Source organism: Haliaeetus leucocephalus, unplaced genomic scaffold, assembly GCF_000737465.1.
Source record: "Haliaeetus leucocephalus isolate CR32 unplaced genomic scaffold, Haliaeetus_leucocephalus-4.0 Scaffold237, whole genome shotgun sequence".
NCBI lineage: Eukaryota > Metazoa > Chordata > Aves > Accipitriformes > Accipitridae > Haliaeetus > Haliaeetus leucocephalus.
Window position 1 is genome coordinate 254,135 of NW_010972673.1, and position 22,731 is coordinate 276,865.

Sequence of the window (22,731 nt, forward strand, 5' to 3'; positions counted from 1 at the left end):
AGATCAGAGGGCTGGAGCACCTCTCCTACGAAGACAGGCTAGGAGAGTTGGGGTTGTTGAGCCTGGAGAAGAGAAGGCTCCGGGGAGACCTTATAGCAGCCTGCCAGTACCTAACGGGGGCCTACAGGAAAGATGGGGAGGGACTTTTTACAAGGGCATGTAGTGATAGGACAAGGGGTAATGGCTTTAAACTGAAAGAGGGTAGATTTAGATTAGATGCAAGGAAGAAGTTCTTCACTGTGAGGGTGGTGAGGTGCTGGAACAGGTTGCCCAGAGAAGGCGTGGATGCCCCATCCCTGGCAGTGTTCAAGGCCAGGTTGGATGGGGCTTTGAGCAATCTGGTCTGGTGGAAGGTGTCTCTGCCCATGGCAGGGGGGTTGGAACTAGGTGATCTTTAAGGTCCTTTCCAACCCAAACCACTCTGATTCTATGATTTTGTAATGTTAAATTTTAAAAGTGATTTTTATCTATAACCATAAGAACAAACCAGATATCTGTAACTTAATATCTAGTCTATTTAATATGCCATTTACTAACAGACTAGTGTGCAACTACAGAGTTACTGCTCAGATGTATGAATGTTTTATAGAGTAGACCATACTTTCACTTCCCCCCATACAATTTCCATCACACTATCATGGATGTAAGTGTTGCAAGTGCTGACTTATGATAGAAATACAAAGCTATGTTACTGCAGTGTAGATCAGTATGATTCCAGTAACTATTCTAGCTTTAGAAAATACACCCCAGAAGTCCAAGTCACAGCACAAATTTCCACAATACAAATACATTACGAAATAAAGAAACCACAATGAGAACCTTAAAACAGTAAACCTGACAGCTCTTGCTCACAGTGTTGGCGTCACATGAGATCAGGGCTCCATCTCTTCCTCAAGAATATCTTCCCAAATTCATGAAGGAATGGGCCAGGCTGCAGATGGAAGACCTCAAATTCCACTGCTTTCTCAAATCCACTCATGCTCAGGTCCTCTGCTATTTAACACATTATCCCATGCACCCCAATAAAAGCTTCACTTTAAACCAAGTTTTCTTTTTTAGAAGTTGTACTGAATTAGCCTTTTGTCCTTACACCAATAAGAATTTATCCAGCCCTTCAGAAAGTAGATATTTGCTTGTAGGCTCTATTGCAACACTTGGAGCATTTCTTAATAACCCAAAAAACCAACGTGGACCAACAGATGGATAATTACCTGTCAGCTTTGATCCTTGCCAGCAGAGGTTCAAGCCAGCCTACTGTACATTCACAATGAGCATCTAAGAAGGTGATGACCTGGCCTTTAGAAGCAGCAGCCCCCTTTAATCTGGCTCTAATCAATCCAGAACGCTGTTCCATTCGAATCACATGAACAGGTACTTTTAATTTTTTCACATAATTCTCCAGCGGTCTTTTCAAGAAGTCTGCAAAGAATGATGAAAACCATGGAAACTGTCAGTTACACAGTTCAGCTTTTTTTTTTTTTTTGATGAAGAGACTTGAATTAAGAGACATTTCCTCATTTCTTTTCTATCCTTTTCCTACTTTCTCAGTTTCCTCTGCTGCTTATTCTACACTTCACAATATGCTCTTTCAAATCTCCATGTGTTCCACTTGCTAGAGCAGGAAGTTCTTCCTCCTCTTCATTTCTTCACTATGGAAAACACAAAAATGAAGAGAGTGTAGAATGCTTACACAGAAACAAGACAGGATAGGCAAGTTTTTATTATGGAGTAGATGTGACTCTTAACTTTCAAAAACATAGGCATAAGTGCTCTTGGACATAGCACTTCACTACCAAGAAAATACAGAAAATGATCCAACTAGCTGAACATAATGAATTACCTCTTACAGGAATGTAACTTACAGATAACTTCTCTGCAAGCAGTTTAAATCATGATCAAACTCACTTTTCAATTGTGCTTTCTCTAGATTTTTCTGGCTAATATTTTTTTCTATTACATTATCACTGTAACACCTAAAACCAAAAATAAAGACAAAATCAGAAACGAATATCTGTAACACCGACAAACCTCTGCTTAGCTGAGGAACAAATTATTCAAAATAGAACAGGCATAACTGACTACCATATGCCTAAGGACTAAAAATTACTTGCATTACAAAGAGCTGCCAAATTAACAAATTTCCCATTGCCAGGCACAGTTTTTGTCCATCACGAAAAATTAGACTATGATGGATGATGCCAAAGGAAGAACAAAGAATTGAGGGAGAATGCAATTGACAGTCACAGAAACAGACTTCTGCAATAACTTGCAGATTTCAAATCTGTAAAAAAGGCAAAATAGTCTTATAACACAGCTACGGAATATATTAGATTATACATTCAAAGCACATGGGAGTTGTACTACAACAGTGCAAAGCCTGCAGTAGGATTTAGCGTAAGATAGTAAGTACCTCATACAAGAGTAAGTGTGACACTGGAGGGGGGAAAAAAGGCACAGCATGAACTCTTAGTGGCTGTTTTGTAAATCTCAAGAGGCAGAGTTGACCTGAGGGTGATTACCATTCCTTACCACTGCTCTGGATGAATAAGTTCTAATTGACTCCTCATTTTTTAATGTGCATTGTTGGACTGTCACTAAAACCCACAGAAATAAGTTCTGACACATCTTGAAAGCTGAACTGTGCTAAAAGAGCCTAAGAGGTTGATAGATCTTAAATAATTGTCTCCAGAGAAACTCAAAGCAAGTTAACTCTCATTTTGCATATTAACAGAGACTCACATGAATACGTGTTTATTAGTACAAACCAAGTGTACATGTCTGAACATTTTGCAGGCCTTTTGCGGTTGAGCACAGAGATCACTTGGCTGACTGAGTCTGTAGCAAATATAATCTCACCTCTTTACAGTGTAGCTTTCCAAAGCCACTAATTTAAAATAACTAGTATCACGGTAACGTTTATATTTTTAATGTATATGGCTTCTACAATATACACAAAGAGAATAAAACAGTGAAGCATTTCTTTCTATGCTAACCATCTCATGAGCAAGTCACACAGATCAGCATGTTCCTCTGCACATTTCAGGTGTAGTACTGATGAGCTTTAAAAGTAGTTCTAACCACTTAAAGCTGAATGAATGTGGGCTGTGACATTGGTCTCTGAATGCACAGTTACATTAACAAAATGGTAAAATACTGCCAGGAGGAAAAGAGAAAGATTTCAATAGTATAAGTGCAGCCAGTCAAGAACAAGCATAAACCAGAAGGTTCTATTACAGAAAGTCACGGTCAACGTATTGCATATAAAAATCTTAAGTCCTACCTACATTTTCTCTGTAAAGTATTTCAAATTTCAGTTTATCTTTTCAAGTTCTTTTAAATTTTTTTTTCTCCAAGAAACAATCACAGACGTGTGCAGTGTTTTCACTACGGAGGGAACAGGGTTAAGAACAGTCCTTCTCCCGTGTTTAACCCTGTCCATAAAAATACTCGTATGAACTACCACCTTGTTCAAAACTTCAGAAGGGAGTATTCCCAGAAACAAAACATTGTGCCAGACATTCAGTAACTGTGCCCTTAAAATATTACCAGAATTTCAGCAAAATAAGCAAAAAGGTAAAGCTTGATGTCTCAGCCCTACAAAAGGCATGGAAATAACTCAGGCATCAAGATTTCTGGTGTTGCTCTGCTACCAGCAGTTAGGGCTAAAAGCTCAAATCCAAGCAGCAATTTTCCCTCCAGAGCACTGTCTCTTAGAGCAATACACATCCCTCCCTTAGTTCAAGTAGCAAGAGTCTAGGGGTTTGGACTAGTCATACACCCAGAAACTGGTACTAGTTTCTTGGCAAGAAAGAAGTCTCTCAAGGCGAGAACTGCTTTTTTCTTTTAAAAAGAGTATTTGAATAGTCTTTTAATGCATGGAATACATTTTGGCCTACAAAAAAAGCCAGAATCAAGCTGTAGAGATGATTTTCTATACAAACCTATTGGTCATATTTATACTAAATCCTATATTAAACACTCAGATGAAAAGTTTTATGCATCACAGAGTCAGCTATTTACAAGTGACCCAGGATGACAGCTGAGTAAATTTTTAGCATTGCGTCATACACTTCAAACAGAGTGAGGTTTGATAATATTAAAAAAACCCAAACAAACCAACCCAAAACCCAAACAAAAAAAACCACAAATACTTCTACTTGAAAACAATAATAATTCAGGTATTTTCAGAGGTATAACTTTAGTTTCATTTAAGTCTTTTGGCTGGATATTCCTTTCAAACTTTTTCTGTATCAAAAGGGTGCATAATTTTACCTAGCAGTATGGACAGTTTAAAGAGCATCTTCTGTGGCAGTAGCAGAACTAAGAAAGCCAAAAGAGCAAATACATTCAGTTCAAGTCAAGTAAGTAAGTTGAAAAATACCTTGCCAATTCTATTACTGAGTCACATTCATATGAATATAAATGAAAAATTAAATTTCAAACTTTTTTTTTTATTAAACTACAATAAACCACAGATTTATCACATACAAGCATGCAAACAGTTTTAAGAAATGTGAATCTTTTATAAGACATTATTGGCTAGAATTTAGTTTAGGTTACATTGCTTTGGTCTGTATCTGTATAACTACTCCTGTTAGTGTATTCTATCCTAATGCAATCTGCCTACCACACTTGGCCATTCAGTGCTGACCTAGTTTTAAGTACTGACTAATCCTGATTTCTCCTGGTAACTTTTTTTTTTTTTAAAGTTACCAAAGATCCATACTTAAAAACTAAACATGCAATTCTGATCAGTAACTCGAGAACAATGTTACAGATATGTCGTTTCTCCAAAGCTCTCCTTTTCAGTGTAAATAAGTGTGTGATATTATGCAAATTCATTCTTCTAAGAGCATGACAGTAGCAGGTACAAAGTGTGCTTCAGGCAGACTGAATGCTTACTTTATTCCAATTAAATTGACTCTGATGCTAGAATTCAAAATACACTACTCAGGCTGAACATTTTCTTTTTCTGGAAAAGTCTGCTGGTTTAGTTCAACACAAACAGAATGCTTAAGTAGCATATGCTAAACCCTTCAAATTTTCAGGGATCATACCCTTCCGTTTTGTTTAATGTAAAAGCATGTTTGCTGGAACCATAACAAATTTTTGGAAAACAAAACAAAAAAACAACTTTCAGTAATTGTTGAAAATAACTACAAACAGAAGATGCCTGAGCGATCTGAAATGAAGATCACAGATTTCAAAACTAAATATTGGAACGGGTTCAATAACAACACCCAAAAAAGTCTGAAATGCTGTATCTTTCAGCCTGGAATTAAGTTCCCTTGCTTTTATTACCCAACTCAAACCCAGGACCAGAAAAGTTATCTAGAGAAAGCCACATGCTTTTTTAACTGGACTATAATTCTACTTCATAATGAGGACATGGCTTATTGCTATGTTAAAATTGATTTTTTTCTAAAACAGAAATTGAAGAGGCAAAACCTAAGAAATATTATGTCTACATTATTTTAATATTAGCTTGCTCTTTGTTTCTAGATCATATTGAAAGCTGACCTGTCACAATTAATCACCAGCACTGATTTGAATTAGTGCCAAGGACTGTTTTGACAAATGAAACGGAGCACACCTGCGATAAACTTTGTTTTCCTAGCAAGAATCTGTGCACAAAAGCTAACCAACCAAAACAAACATACTACCTCTGTTCCATTAAGGAAGCATATACCTGGACAATAACTTAGTATAGGTACTCAAAATCCAAATATCAACATCCGTGATAAAAGAAGGATTGTTCCCTGGGAACAACTCCAAGAGAAGTGAGAGGTTTCACACGCACTAGAACCAAAGAAATGTGGAATTTTTTAGAAAGGTTGAAAAACTGCAAGAAATTTAGGGGTGTAATTATACATTCCCCACAAGTCGAAACAGTGAAAATTTGACCTTTTGCCTTTCTAAAAGCAAAACCTAATCCCATCTCTCTCATCTAATCTGGAATACATTTATGTGGTAGCCTTGCCCTTTGCATGGGCATTCCTCCTCCGCTGCCAGAGCGTATTTGTATTCAAGACCTCTGTCCCTTCTTCCAAATTGCACCAAAATTGGCTGAAGCAGCTGAAGTTAACATCAGGTAAGAAAGCAAAAGCAAGTGAGGGTGCCCGAGAGAGGAATGGAACACAGACTGATACAAGTGCAAACACAACCTGAGTGCATGAGCTACGCTTCCATAGAAAAACAGGCTGGTCAGAGCTCAGTTAGCCGATACGATCTTTCTTTAGCCTACTCAGCTACTCCACAACCAGCTGTACTCTAGACCTGCATAGTTTGGAATAAGTCAGTTAATATGCTAAGGCATCCTACACACATGCAATCTGAAGAAAAAAAACCTCATTGTACTTTCTACCATGTTAGACATGAAGTGCAAAAATCCACTCCTGAAGTTCTTCAGCTACAAAAACTCCTGTTAAGCATTGTAATCCACGCACCATAATGCTGCTTAGACCATATGATCTGAAATCCAGTGTCCCTCTTCATACATATATCTCGTTTGGACAGATCTTGTTGTCTGCACAACAGTCAGCCGACTTACTCTGGAGTTGGAATTACCATAAACAGGAGAATATGGATTTTGCATCACTTGAATCAGAAGCATCAGGCAGAGATGTCAGCATGGTTGGTGTAAAACCCTTCCATAACTAAAGCATGGGAATTCCTGCTGATACAGATTAACAGCCTACAACTGGTGGCTGCCAAGACTTTTTTCTAGTGGCCTATTTCTAGTGGCTATTAGTCCTAGTGGAAAACTTTCAATGTTGAAATACAGGGGGGGGAAGTGACTTGGTGTAAAATTATAGAAATATTTTACATTTAAAAAACCCGTAAATAACCTGTCATCTCCATTTACAAACACAAGAAAAATACCCCCAAACATCCCTCAAGTTATACTTTATAACCCATATCACTGAGGAAGATCAAGCAAAGAAGCCAAATATCAACTATTAACCAAAATGAAGTATCAGGTATGGTCTAGAATATTATTTTTATTTCTACTATATTGTAATTTACAAAATATACAAAAAGAGTAAAATCTAAATAAAGTTATTTTATTTTAAGAAAAAATCAGTCTCAAGTTTTGTCTATTAATTTCATTACATATAGAAAGTTTCATTCTGTAGCATGGAGTTTTCATCTGGAGCACTAGTTATTAATAAGTGGAATCTCTTACAACATAGAAACTGAATTTCAACTTCCTATGAACTGAATAATCAAAATTAATCCCTCTGAACACCAAGCTTGATGGCGATAGTGATAGTGAATTTGGATGTGTGTGAGGAACACAGTTGCCTTTGCTATTATTCACAAGGTGATTTGAGTATTAAATGCCTTCAAACTTTAGCCATGTGTTAAAATCCTAAACACAGAACATGAAAGCTGTAACTGGATAAACCCGCTAGCAAACACGAACTCTACACTGTCAACAGAAAAGTAAACAGACAGATAAACTTATACTAGCTTTCAGTGGAGAATGACCCACCTGTATTTCAAAATGGGCATTGCTTACTCTGCCTTCCCCTGCCCCAGCTACTGCGTCTTGCTGAGGAGAGCTAAGACTGACTTTTTACGGTCTCAATTTTTGAAGCAAAAAGAGCAGCAAGCTAAGGCATTGACGTTATCGTTACCTCTTTCACTGGCATCATCGACGAGGACGATTTCTTCCAGCATGTGTCGTGGTGACCGGTTTATCACACTATGAACAGTTCGTAGAAGAGTGCTCCAAGCCTCATTGTGAAAAACAATGACAACGCTCGTCGTGGGAAGGTTGTCTACATACACCTTTGTTTTACACCTATAAACAAAAATAAGGCATATATTTGTAAAGGTCAAGGCTTCAGTTAGAATGGCAATTTTGAGGTTTATTTCTGAGTATCAATACTAACATTCATGATATATCAATTGTATGCAAAGAATGACAAAGGAGCAAACGGTGCATAGGTTTATATTTTTACCTAAAAACCACCCTGACTTTTATGTATACCTCTGTGTATTCCATCCTACCACTAAGAAAGGAGAACCTCAATTCAATAACCAATTCCAGAAATGAAAGCGACATCCATACGGCTAACACACAGAGATGGCAACAGATTATTTTATTTCCACTACCACTGTTTTGTGAAGAGTGGCATGTCCAGATACACTAAGCCAAGCCCCTAATTTAGGCTTGCGCTCCCTCAGAGGGCAAGGGGGAAACCCTAATACTGTAATGGGGCAGAGGGAGAATGGAAAGACACACGCAAGATAAGAAATGGTAAACTTAAACTAGGAAGCAAATGCAAGAAAAAGTACACAATGAACAAAACCAAATAATAACTAAAAGAGATAAAGAATTCTGGCACAGCTGATGTTCGGAAAAAGCCAAGACTACATGCATGCTCCCTATGATACCGGTGAGTTAAGTATATTTCATAATTTAATGTCTTTATATTACACAAAGAGGGTGTTGTGGTTTTTTTCTCCTCATTGTATACATGTTTGGTTCATCAAGTTAAAAGAGAATTATATTCACATTACAAAAGTTTCCATGGAAGACCATAGGTTTAGCTCTCCTAACAGCGCATAGAGGACATTTACACAAAATATGACATACACACCAAGTAACCCCACATGCAGCAAATATTTTACACTCCACAGTACTATTTTAAAACAAGTGATATTTCCAGTATCTCCTAGAAAAATCAATACGCTGTACATAAAGTACTCTTAAACAATTCTGAAAATACAATTCTGCTCTAAAAAATAACCATGCAAATTTAAGTGTTCTCTGCACAGATCTGTTCCTCCCGCACATTCAAAATGACACACAAAAACTTACATAAGATTTGACAGTACTAAATCCTTTAAGAATCAAAAGGTAAAGATGTATGCAGACCTCAAGCACAAAGAAAACATTAAAGCGGAAAAAGAAATATATTCAATGGAGCTTCATTCCAACAAAAAAGCTTTTATTAGATCCCTAATTATTGAGTCGATTCACTGTAATGTAACCTGATCTAAATGCTATTAAAATACGTTAACAAGTATTCGTGACTATCAATCATCAGACAGCAGTGCTGTCTGAGGGCTTGAGACATACGTAGTGCATATCCTTTACCCTAAACATATAAAAACAATACTGAAAGAACAGCCTGCCAATACAAGACCGTAGTGTCAGCATCTAATCCCACGTAACCAGTGATACCAGGTATGTCAGCCAAAACTGGGTTCCCAACATGAATGTTTCATCTGCTGGATAATTTGGTTCGCCAGAGCTCTTCTAAAAGCGAGAGCAGCTCTCGTTGCACATAGGCATTTCAGCTCTGAGGTGGTGACAAAAGCCCAGTGTGTGCAGAAATCCCAGAAAAGATCACTAAGTCCAGGTACAATTCAAGAAATATCTGGCAGAGCTTCTGTGGAATCGTGTTTCATTTGAGAGTTGCAGCAGTAGGATCAGACACTATCTGTCTTCAATATTATACTTACTTACTTATGCAATTATGGCCAAATTTAATTGTTCACCACACTGAAGTGAACATCATAGGGAAAGCAGCCATATATCCCTACGTTTTCCCATTTAATTCACGTGGGAAAAACAAACTTGCAAAGCATGCCAGCTGATAAAGTTATTTCTGTGATAACACTTGAAAAATAACTTTTCATAAAAATGCTGTGAATTTCAGATGAAAAATTCAATCATCAGCCAAATAATTTTTCCCCCGTGTTTGTCACTTGTTCAGCCTATTTTGCTACTTTAAAACCAAATTCTTGATGTTTTATTCCTGCTGCTGCACTGCTCCCTAGACCAGAAAATAATTGTCTGATTGTAGACCTTCAGCTACAGTAGTAATACAAATCTACCAATTGTTCCTCTACTTTTTGGCAGAATATTTGTAAAAAAGTTGAAAGAAGCCCGTTCGCAGTTTTCTGTGAAAAGCAGTAACATGTCATTCACCAGGAATATCTTGCTGGGGTGGCCACAGGATCTACTATTGTAATACGAAATCTCTCATCTCCAGCCTTGCCTTTTTTATGGTTTTACAGCAGATTTTATTTTACTGAGGTCAAATTAATGAATTGTTACAACAAAAGCCAGCCAAGTGATCAGGGACCACCATGTTTATAAATCATTACGCTGTCCGAAGTATGAATGTATCATAACATTTAAGATCTGTCTTTGAAGAGGAACTCTTTAGCACTAAGAGGAAGGCTTACAGGGATTTTTCGGGACAACCTTACCCCCTGCAAAGCATTCCCACTTTCCTGTCCTGCAGAAGGTGAACATCCTCCTTTCCATAACGAGACTTGCCTAGTCTCACCCCCAGAGATCAACCCTTTCTGGGATAAAAATTTAAGAGCAACCCTACCCTGGCTTGTTTACCAATACGTAAAAGGCGGCCATGTGAAACACAAGGGTGTTTCATAACAGAACTGGTTTGGAATTTTTGCATGCTATTCTTAATAAAGTGTTTGGTGTGAAGTTATTCTGGGAAGATTCGTTGATGCAGGCAGGATAAAGGAAAGAATTAACAGTACGACATCTGATTTTTAATACTGCTTTCACCTGCCTTTCTATATATACCTTTTAGCTATATTTGTATAAGTTTTTGTGAATATATACAAATAACCCCCCCTGTTTTTACTTTTGAAAACACTGACATACACTCCTTCCCCCCAGGAACATATTGCCGCAGAACATAAGACAAATAAAATAGAACAGTTGACGCCTGTGATTAGAGCATCAGCCTTCTATGTAAACCTCATGTTTTATCCTTATTAACAAACATTTAAATTAATAGCCCTTTTTGTCTTTCATTTGAAAACAAATTACGCCAGAAAGCGATTACTATAGAATTTAAAATAAAGCATTAGTTTCAGCCAACAGTTATGCAACATCAGTAGCAGAATATAACCATGAGGGCTATGACACATAGGGTATGAATTAAGGACAATTTGAATTTTAATTAACTACTAATACATTATATTCCTTTTGTTGGATCATGCCTCAAACAGTTTTAAAATTGAGTGCATAATATTAGGAAGGCATACCATCTCCAGTAATTTAATGAAGTCTCCAAACGGCAGCTGAGAATGGCTACTTCACATGGCATACATCATCCTTTCCTTAATCTATGTCATTCACCATGCAAACTCTCGGCTAATGTGACTCCACAGATTATTTAAATTGTGGAAACTCCCCCAAAATGTCAGACATTTTAAATGCAAGCAGAGACTTACTGCCCTATTACCTAAGGACACAGAAGAAGAATAGGCCAGATTGTTAAAATATGATCAAGACAAAAAGCCTAATTAGTCTACATTTCTTGATGTACACATTCCAATGCTCAAACCAGTAATGTTCTTTATTTCATAGCAAGTCCCTGTCTTATGCACTGAACGCTGCATTAGCCTTGTACTCTTCCCTAATATTCGATTTCTTGCTTTCATGTAATTAGGAAATAAAATGGAAAATTAATCACAAAATAAAATTAAAGTTATCTGTGATCTTTAATGCACCATCAAAATCAGATTTGAGAAAAAAAAATTAAGTTTACAAGTTATACTTTTAAAAGTTGCTTCACAAAGGAGCCACAGGACTATGAAGACATGACTCTGCTCCGACCTTTGTAAGATGCTCATACACATTCTTCACAGAATTTCACCGTTTTGCAATTTTGCATCATATATTCAGAATACTTTGGCCCAGTTCCTTATAACTACATGGTTATTCCTAGGTCCATATCTCCCAATAGCACAAGGCAGTGTAACAGGTCCAAATCCTTCGTAACTTGAATTTAAGTTTAATGGACTAAATGCAAAGGAAGGACGACAGATCCTAACATATGTGTATAGCATCACTAGATATGAACAGTGACAGCAAAACAAATACAAGTTGTTGTCCCTAACACCCTGTAGCCTGATTTCAAAGTTTTAAATCCATTACAAAAGTTTTTAAAACGGAAGGCCAAAAGCAACTATGAGTTGTGTTACACTTCTCCATTATCGTGACTTTTTGTGAAGGTGTTAATTGAATCTTATATAGATGCTCTGCACATTTTAGATAGGGAGATGTTCAGAAAAAAAAAATGTCAAAGAGAATTTTATTCAGTGGATTATGTATAGCCACTTGAAAACTACCTGATTCTACTTCAAATGCACCTAAAGAGCCTATGAATAAAGTGCTTTCCTACTTTCTCTTTCAGCCCAGGGTACAAATAATCAACAGGAGACATTACAAAAATAACCAGAGGAGACATCAAGTAAGGCAATTCCGTCCCAATAAAATTAAGCCATTAAGTCTCAGAGTTTAATTGCTGCTTCAGCACAGTCTTGCACGGAAAGAAGACAACTCTTCATTTTGCGCTTCCTACACCACCACAACCGTACGCTCTCCAGCTCTCCTCCGCATCTGCCAGACCTGCAAGCCTCTTCTCTCACGCCAGTGAACAAATGAGAAAAAACATACTTCACCACTTCAGGGACAGAAGAAATCTACCCAGCAATCTTACGAGATCCTTCATTTGAATTCCTCAGACGGTGAAGTTCTTCTGATACCTATCTGCTCTGCTCAGTGCCCGACTTCGAGATCAGTAAAGCTTACCCACGCCAGCCATCGGCACCCGAATTCCTGGCGTCTCTGCGTCTCGGGACACCACCCGTCGCGATGCTAATGCCACCTCGTTCAGTTTACCCTTGGGACTTTCACAAACACTTTAAATATTACCTTACAAAAATGCAGCTGTGCAGCCATCTCATTACAGATTAGCACTTGGCATTTTATCAATACTATGAAATTGTATTCATGGATCAATTTACTTAGAAATTATTCCTAAAACCCAAGATTGACTGCTACATGTGCAATACTGTCATGTCTTGAAAGACAAATTTTTACAATGTTAACAAGTGATCTGTTTGCATACCCTTCAAAGTCATGCTAAATCATTTCTGAAAGTAATGTAATAAAATGGGATTTAATATCCTGATAGCTCTTAAATACTTTTCTTTTATAGACTGAAGAATCACACCCCCCAAAAAAAGCTACAAACAGGATAGAGATCTTGTAGGAAATCAGTTACACACTACAATGACGTTTATGTAGCGAGGAAAACCTCATTCACTGAAGCAAAACATGGAAAAAAAAAAATGCAGGTCATCTTCTAGAAAGATGATGTCATAATTAGATTCTGCATTAGAAATAAATGCTAAATTTCTAAATACTACAGGGCAGATCTCTACCCCTTCTTATGCTGCCAACAGGTTATTCTCCACAGAAGAGCAACGAGAGGGCAAGTAACATAGGAAGTTGTTGGGGTTTTTTTAAATATGGAATTTTCAAAAGGAGGCCACTCATGCTTACCTAATCACAACAATCAATAGACTCAGACACCACCTGAGCCATGATTTGCTACACCTGACACCAATTTTACTCCCAGATTCCACCAGCCTTTCATAGGAACAAGGCATGACCAATAATTTCCAGTGGCTCAAAAACATTTAACAGCAAAAACCCACGTATGCCATCCTTGTTTTCTAGCCCAGTGCACACAGCCCAGCACACTCTGATAAAGGACAGAGATGGAACACAAGCAGAAGCGTCTCCTGTGCACTAAGCAGCTCCGTTGGGAAATCCCAGTGGAACTCAGACCCGAGCTGATATGTGCAGTATGATAATGCGGTGCCAATGCATTTTTGAAAGCTGTACTAGCAACAGATTGGGGCAGGGAGGGAAACCTATTTAGTCATCTTACAAATTCAGTGCAATCTTTTATCTTGCATACTACAAACAACAGTTATAAATAAAAGCTGCAGTTATAAATAAGCTGCATCCCAGAACTTAAATTGGACAAAGGAATAATCCAAGTCTTGCTGAAAATCAGGTCAGAGCTGAAGTTTTGAGGAAATGTTACACAGCACAGCCCCTGTAATAAATCTGTTTAATATTACTGATGCAGTACAAACAGCGTACTCTTCGGTGTTAAAATAAATTAGAGTCTCTGGGAAGTAAGCATCAGTATCCTTAGACTTGAAAATATACATTTATTTTCTATTGAGATTACCAAATTTAATGCCAGATCAATAGAGAGGAAAATCAGAAAATCTGAACTCCTCTCATGAAACCTCAGGCTTTAATTACTGATATCTGATGAATATTGCTGCAGTGCCATAAAATGTCAGTACTCCATTGTTTACCTGTCCATTTGCCATAAGTTATATCCTGCGATAAAGTTGATGTAACAAAGCTGAGGCACAGCCATGCCCGACGCAAAAACTTCTCTCTACTTAAATCACAGATGAAAACACTTTCAAAATAAGACTCTTGAGAGTCACCCTGAAGCTGCAGAGACTGACCTACATTTCCATCAGAGAATAACGCCCTGTAGCAGGGGTGGCAGAGAAAGTGTCAAAACACTCCAGCAAGAACCACCAACACCCAAGTCAAGTGGTGTGTTTCTGGTAAACACGGACTTAGTCTTTCCTGGATATGAGCAACAGCCTCATGAGATCATTATGAATAAGGTGTTAATAAATCTGCTTCTGACATATATTTTAAGAATACCCCAAGCCCTCAAATTGAAGACAATCGAGCTGGATAAAGATCTAATTTTCACACAGAAACAACACAGCCAAAAGGGCTAAAAGCAAGCCTTCTGAGAAAGATGGAATCAGACTGTCGTAACATGCCAAACCACTTTTCACTACACAGGCTTTGCATACAACCACAGTTTTAACTTGTGGCCGCACAGAGAGAAAGCACTGCAGATAAGGTCGCAACAAAACTTCACGCTACCCCTGAAGCTGCTGCTTCCAATGAAATCTGAACAATTCCGTTTAGAAAGAGGTCTTCATTTCTATAATTCATATCACAACTCCAATTAATCCTTCTGAACAGGTAACCTGAATGCAGGCAAATCCCTTATGCTTATTTAAACGTTTCCATCCAGCCTGCTTAATGTCTGCCTTCGATAGTATTATGTAATTTACCTGACATCAAGAGTATGAAATTTTCCTTTCTTCTGATCTCAAAGATTTGGATATAAGAAAGGTCGCATTATCTCATGAGTCAAGTAGAAATCTTCTTTAGACCCTGGAAACAAAATCCAAAATGGTCCTTAAAACCATTGTGGTTACAGAATTCAAGCAGAATTTCACAAAAATAATTAGGTGCAATTGACAATTTTCCTTATCCTGAAAGTGATCCCAGGAAAGCATCTCTTGACAGAAGCAAAACCAATTCTGTCCTCAAAGACTGAAATTGAACCTTAAGTTCTCTAGCCAATTATTTTCCATACTTGACCTATCAATTTGAATAACGTTCAGGATATGGCTGCTCATCCAAAATGCAAGACACTCATAACTAAGAATGAGATTTCCAAGTGTTTGTGTGTCTATAAATGACACACACATGTATATATCTTTGCATACATACATCTCTCTCTCTCTCTCTAAAAAAAACAGTTTACAGGAAGGAAGCTTATTTTTTAAATGACTTTTTCCCCTCTAAACTTTCTCTAGGAAAAAGATTTATAGGTAATTTCTTCCACCTAACTTATTAAGTCAACATGAACAAGAACATTTCCAAATGTTGATTCTACACTGGGCCAGTAACAAGCTATATGCACCACAAAAGCCAGATGAAAAAACATTCCTTGCTTGAAAGAATTGTAAAGTCTTTAATACCTCACAGGCTTTCAGACTTCCAGCATGACACTGCTGAAAGTTACATTGCTGGTCATCAGATCAGCAGATTTCCTTTACAGATGCCAGGATAATTAACAGCCTGGATTTCTAGCTTGTAGCAAAACGTTGAATAAACTTCTGTAGTGTTCCCCCACCTGTGTTGACAACTTCGCTCTTTTTTATTATCTTTTACATCACTACGACCTGAGCTAAATGAACACCAAAAGTTCACAAAGCATATCACAATTTATGGAGCTATTTAAATCCCCATGACCTCATGGGGATTTCAATACACACTTTCTGCAAGAAAGTTCCCCCCCGTCCCCCCACATTCCACCTAGTCCGGTACAACTGTGGGCTGCTGCCAAAAGCAGTAATTCCACTTTTCACCATTACAGTTTTGTCCCATCCCCTTCTTTGTGCCAGATCTGGTAATCATACAGCTGCTGGGTATGTTGCTTCAGTTTGCTGATTCAACAAAATATACTTTTTTCCCCTTTTTGTTGTGCAATCCTCCACCCAGTCAGTGAACGCCAAGGCCACACAATCGTCAGATCAGTATCAACAGAAGCAGTGGAAGATTTCTTTTGGTTGCAGTCCACATTTACACCAGATTATATGTAGTATAAAACTATCCCCTTAGCCCTTCTCCTGAATTAAAATACTTAAAAAGAAAAAAGAGAGCACCCCTTCACAACCCTCTCATGGAAGTAAATATTTCAAGTGCTGCCATTAAAAAAACACGTAAAATGGAACTCAAATGTGTGACAAGAGCATGCTCTTGCATGTGTGCCTTTACTAGTTTCACCATGAATAGGTTTACTCAAACTATTTTCCTTACACAGAGATTGTGTAAGTTTTAGGAATGTGTCACATTATGATTCAACTGTAGTATCTTAAAGTATAAAGCAAATCAATTTGTTTTGAGAAGTTAAAAATCCAAATTCCAGTGTATTCTGACATGTATATTTCAGGCTTAAAATCAACAATACATTTTTAAAGCACACCTATGAGAACCAGATTGCAGTCCCATAACTGAAAAGCATTATATTGTATCATATAATTAACAGTGCCTAAATCTAAAGCTTAAATCTAAACATGGTTCTTTCTAAGCAAAGAAATGACAGAATTAGTCACCTGAAGGACTTACTCAGAAAGGAGCCCAGCATAATTGCTATAAACTCGACAACATTTACGTAAGTTAGATGTAGAACAGCAGCTTTTAACCCCAGAAAAAAAATTGTCTACTTCCTCCCGATTGTGAAAGTAAGCTTAGCAGCAGGAACTGAGCAGGGTAGCTTGATTCAGCAAAAAAGCTTTAAATAATAACTTAAACTGACCACATTACTGCACTAGTTGAATATTAAGGTCTTAGAGATCTGCATCTTATTTTTCTATTAAGTGGCTGAAGTCATAGTTTATATTAATTTAGACCCAGTTCACTCAAATATGTAGGGTCATCTGGCTAAAAATTCTGATTATGCCTTAACACTACCTATACCACTCAAACCCCAACATACCTACTTCCTGAATACAGGCAGCTTCCAAAAAGGACAGTGAAAAGGTCCCAAATGTCATGCAGAACTAACTGAGGTATAATAAGACGTCCGATACTCTTAATTCTGGCAAAATTATACCAACTAAGGAACAAAATGACAAGACAGATCTTTTATGCCAAGTTCTACAGAACCTGGAGCCTTGGAGAAAGGGTTGCTGAAGTATCCTAAAGCTATCCACACTCCTCCTTGCTGCAGGGCTCCTTGGGGAAGCCCATCACCTTTCCAAGAAATCTCAACCTGCAAAATATGACAACCTGCAAAATATGACACCCTTCTAGCGCTGCAGCATAAACTCCAGTGGGAACCAGAGCTTATGTGAACAACATTATTCTTTCCCAGCTATGCCTCCATTGTTTCCAGCCTTGACCACTTGTGCCTGGAAAAGAAGAGTGTTTTAAGATGCTCTTTTCTAGCGTAAAAAAGTCAGAATTGGGTTTAAACTCTCACACCAGGGACCCAAATGCCTTCTTAAATGTTTTATATATTCCACAAATTATTAAGTAATGACTACAGGCTGGAAAGCTCAGCCTTAGAACACAGCACTCACTCTTCAGTTTACAAAGCAGCTTCCAAAGTCACCTCAAACAGCATTGAGAGCAAAACCAAGTCATACGATACATACAAATTTCATGCATTTAACCACACCACTTTCCAGCCTGAATACCGGTCTAGGACACATAGGCACAGCTGAACACCTATTTTAGTCACCGACACCTATTTCATTCCCTGCCTCCCTCAACTTCAGCAAAATGAAGGCAAGACTCTAGTGTTCCTAATCACCCATCTTTTACTCTTCGCTGCCATGTCAAGCCCACAGCTGCGTATTTTCCTGGCAACTGTGAATCAACTCCCACTTTGATGACTGATTCACAGACCAGAATAAGACGTGCTTACAAGAATCATTCTATTAACAACTTAAAACCAATCTGCTGTCCCCAGCTGCTTGTTCCCCCACAAAAACAACCCTCTAGAGGTTGCGGCACTGTCAGTTACATGAGTTAGTTACAGTAACATGCCCCAGTCCAGATTCGGGGAAGTATCCAGGCTAAGAAAATTACTTTTGGTTTAGTTTTTTCTGTTAAGCAAATCGAGTTGGGATAACGAGAAGAGTAAGTAGAATAATGTTCCCGATTACAGACACAAAATGACTAGCAATTCAGGCATATGTCAGTGATTTTAAAGGCAGCTCTGTGCCTCAGTAACTTTGAAATTTTATTTTGTAAATAATAAAAATAAATATAAACCTGTTAATATGACTGGGGCAGAGCTCAGCAGAACACAAATTTCAGCTTCTGTAGGTGTCTCTTACTGAGGAGCTCCCTGAGCTGGAGGAGTGCCTAGAAGTTATTAAAAGAGCTCACTTTTTTTTTTTCTTCTAGTAAGGAAACAAAATTTCTTGGCCAAAACATAAAGATGATGCCACACGATGAGTGAGTCATCTATAGAGATGACTATACAAGCACAAGGAGGCAGACATGCGAGACAGAACATGTAACCCATGAAGGTACTCGCTGCCTCGAGGACTGAGCAGGTACGCAAACGTGCTTGCCTTCGCACAGATGACGAGGTTTTGGCAGAACCAAAAATTAATATGAAGGATAATGTAGACTACTTTGAAAACTGCTCTCCAGCTGACAGGTTATGCCATCCCCATTAAATACATGTGGCAAATTGGTCCTGGCACACTTAATTCCACCAGCTTTGGAATGATTAACTGTTAGGCACAACTTTTACAGACTTCTGTATTTCAGAAGAACTGACATATAGGACTTGAAATAATCTTCCCCCCACACCACATGAAAGGAAGCAACCCACAAAACCTGCGAAGAAAATAATTACATGGTTGAACAGCTAAGTGTGCCTTTGAACATATCCCACTTTTTCAAAACCTTGATTGAAAGTGCTACTGGCAGCTTACCACATAAAGGTGGTAAGGAGTGATTAGAAATTACCCATTCACCTTCTCCCAAAACTATTTCCATATTATCAGGGATATATGGATAGAACAACTTATAGCAGAAGCAACTCCACTAACGCAGCAGAAGGTTCTGACCATGTGAGTGTTTTGACTAACCAGATAAATACTTTCATAAGACATACAGACAACACTGAAGCATATTTATAGTTTTCATGATCCTGAAAATGGCTACAGTGTTCTTGGGAAGTAACATTAATCCACACATACAGACTAAGATACCATTGCCTTGTAAGCACAGTATTATTCTCAAATTTGCTGGGGAAATGTTAACATGCGCCCCAACTTTTAATTAGTGTGACCTTACAGAGTACATACTGAAAAGATGACAAAAGGAGGAGCCTTTGGGGGACCATTTTTCTCTCAAAATCTACTAAAAATGCACACAGCAAATAAATGTTAAAATTGTTGGCAGCAATTTACAATAACAGAAAATCCAACTCTTCCCTGAGACCCTACCTAAAATTTTATTCTAAGACTCCATTTTCACACACATAGTATTGTGACAGTATTTGTGTCCACACAAACGGAAAGGAGAAGCAAATGCAACACCACTAAATTTATAATGCATATCTTACTGTGAAACACAATAACTGCAGAGCATGGCCGAGTGTGTAAGACAAAAAATTCCTATAGCTCAACTTGATTTTAAAATTGTTATTTCATTTGTCTGCAAAAGCTTGAGTGATGCTTAGGTAACAAATTTTTAATAGTTCATAACAATTTCTCTTTCCATTTTTGGTTAATTCAAAAGTCTAGACTTCACAAAGCTTATGGTTAAGTCAACTTTTTAGATCCACAAATTTATTGTCTTATCTTTGTACTTACACTATAAAAATGGTAGAATATATACATGCAAGTTTTCCAATATGAATGCTGATAAACAGATTATGCCATTTAGCTTCCTCCATCCTTCCAGGGTCATAATGAAAAATTACTCCTGTGTGCCGTCCCAATAACCAACTGTTGTAACTATCATTTCCCCAAACTTTTGTTAATTCCTTCAATTCAGCTCTTCCAGAAAAAACATACAGAAATCACCCCAAATTAGCATCTCAGCTTTGACAAAAGTCTCTGAAGAAACTAATGATTTTCCTCGCAGCTAAAACAAGTTGAGAATGCTAACTACAAGTTCTTAACCAGTGGTAGTCACCACTTGTGGTGGTTTAACCCCAGCCAGTAACTAAGCACCACTCAGCCGCTCGCTCACTCCCCCCCCAGTGGGATGGGGGAGACAATGGGAAGGAGAAAGGTAAAACTTCTGGGTTGAGATAAGAACAGTTTAGTAGAACAGAAAGGAAGAAACTACTAATGATAATAATGGCTATAATAATAAAAAGATTGGAACATACAAGTGATGCACAATGCAATTGCTCACCATCCACCGACCGATGCCCAGTTAGTTCCCGAGCAGCGATCCCCCCCAGGCCAACTGCCCCCAGTTTATATGTTGGACATGATGTCCCATGGTATGGAACACCCCTTTGGCCACTTTGGGTCAGCTGCCCTGGCTGTGTCCCCTCCAACTTCTTGTGCCCCTCCAGCCTTCTCGCTGGCTGGGCAGGAGAAGCTGAAAAAAATCCTTGACTTAGTCTAAACACTACTTAGCAACAACTGAAAACATCAGTGTGTTATCAACATTCTTCTCACACTGGACCCAAAACACAGCACTATACCAGCTACTAGGAAGACAATTTACTCTGTCCCAGCTGAAACCAGGACACCACTTTACAGCGAGGCAATTTCTTATCCTATAGAGAGTGATAAAAGGGGCAGACACTACATACGAATCTGCATGAATGCCAAGAGATCCCATTGCCAAGTTACAACCACGATCAGAGCAATAGCATGAGAGAAAAGGATATAACCCCCCCCCCCAAAAAACACGTCAGTTTTGAAAGAAAACCCTGCAAGTTCATGATTTGCATTCTTGCACTATACTGAGAAACAGGCAAGCAGTGATCATAAAATCTGACTAATAATATATCTGACACTCAGTTGAAAAGTAACATTAATTCAAACTTATGAAATCATATTTTGAAAACTATATGGCTCAGTTATTAAGAACACCAGCTCTACCAGGAACTCACACGCTACATAGAATCACATTCATTACAATAGATCAAGGTACCTACAAAGCAGCTCTTTATCACTCATTAAAAATGAAAAGCAGTCAGAGCTTCATCTCTTTCTTCTAATACTGTCTTCAGAGGTAGGAAATGAAAACAAATTAATCCAGCAGCTAGGCCTCGTGTACGCAGAAGCAACAGCAGAGCTTCTGAAGAAATGGGGTTTCTATAGCATCTGATTCTCGCAAGAGAATGCAAATAATTGATTGGGAAAATCTTGTTTCATGAGCTTTGTCTAACTTGAGAGTCCCTTTCATAAACAAGAGGGGTTGGGGGGGACTCATCAGCTACCCTGCCAGAGTAACCCCAGGAGAGTAAAGCAATCTTAGTTTTACTTAAAACAAGGCTACAATTTTCTTTTTAATTACTTATGACTCAAACAGCTCTGCAAGGATCAATATTTCAGAGGCAAGATCAAAAACAAACCAGACGGATATTAGAAAACATTATAATCCAATCTAAATGAGGCTTTGCACATTTCATTAGGTAAGAAATTTTTAAAGTATTTCTATTTCATGTAATGCAGAATTTTAGTCTGCCTCATTACAAGTAGTGCATGAATTTTTCAAATATGTAATTTTTTCCTGAAACACCAAGTCTTAAGTTAACTTTGTTTTCCTTCAACCAAATTAATTTCTATTCCCCAAACAGGCTTCCTATTTGTAATCAGATTCAAAGCTAAATAACACAGAAGAAAACTGGTTTCTGCTGTTTATTTTACAAATAAGTACCATATATACAGGAAATCCTCCTACTTTTCACTTCAACAGTAATATCTGACAGAACTGAACTCTTGGATCACTCTTTGCACATACTTCATTTAAATACAGTACATTTTTAATACAACATAAAGCACTTACCCTTCTAACCTGACGTCAGGTAAAGATCTGTTGAGTGCAATCATCTCACTTGCCATTAAATTAAACTGATTTATTTTAAACATTTCTTTCATTTTTTCTTGCTCCTCTTTCGGAATGACCACAGGCTTCCCCATCTCTCCAGGTCCTTCATGTGGCTTTTGTATGGGTTCTGGAACTAAGAATAAACAAAATGTTGGTAACTACTTTTATCCTTGCTTTTGTTTGTTTATACTTTGTTATACACTGTAGGAGTGTTCCTGTTTAAAATAGAGTTCTAAACCCACCAGGTTTTAGAAGTGAAAACAAATCTTCATATTTGGAAGTTTAACAGAAGTAGTTAAGTGCTACTCTTAGACACCACAAATCATTTGAAAAAACAGTAAGGGTTTATATCTATCCATCATCATGTTCTAATTGCCTTTACTGTTAAAAGTTCTGGAACAACAGACATTTATATCCCAGACTGTTCTTGCACACACAAGCTTTTCAGGAAAAGTTGAATTTTCCTTTACAGGAATTTCAGTAAAGATTAAAGTAAA

General features: G+C 37.8%; 1 protein-coding gene across 4 annotated transcripts in view; it reads right to left on the reverse strand.

The window, feature by feature from the left end:
* Positions 1-22,731, reverse strand: part of GALNT1 (polypeptide N-acetylgalactosaminyltransferase 1) — a 61,382-nt gene that overhangs the window by 18,168 nt on the left and 20,483 nt on the right. For all 4 annotated transcript variants that reach the window (XM_010568075.1, XM_010568076.1, XM_010568079.1 and 1 more), the window contains 3 exons: positions 22,193-22,367; positions 7,641-7,807; positions 1,212-1,419 (listed from right to left, as the gene is read on the reverse strand). In XM_010568075.1, the coding sequence (XP_010566377.1) occupies positions 1,212-1,419; positions 7,641-7,807; positions 22,193-22,367 (550 nt within the window). The remainder of the gene's footprint in view (positions 1-1,211; positions 1,420-7,640; positions 7,808-22,192; positions 22,368-22,731) is intronic.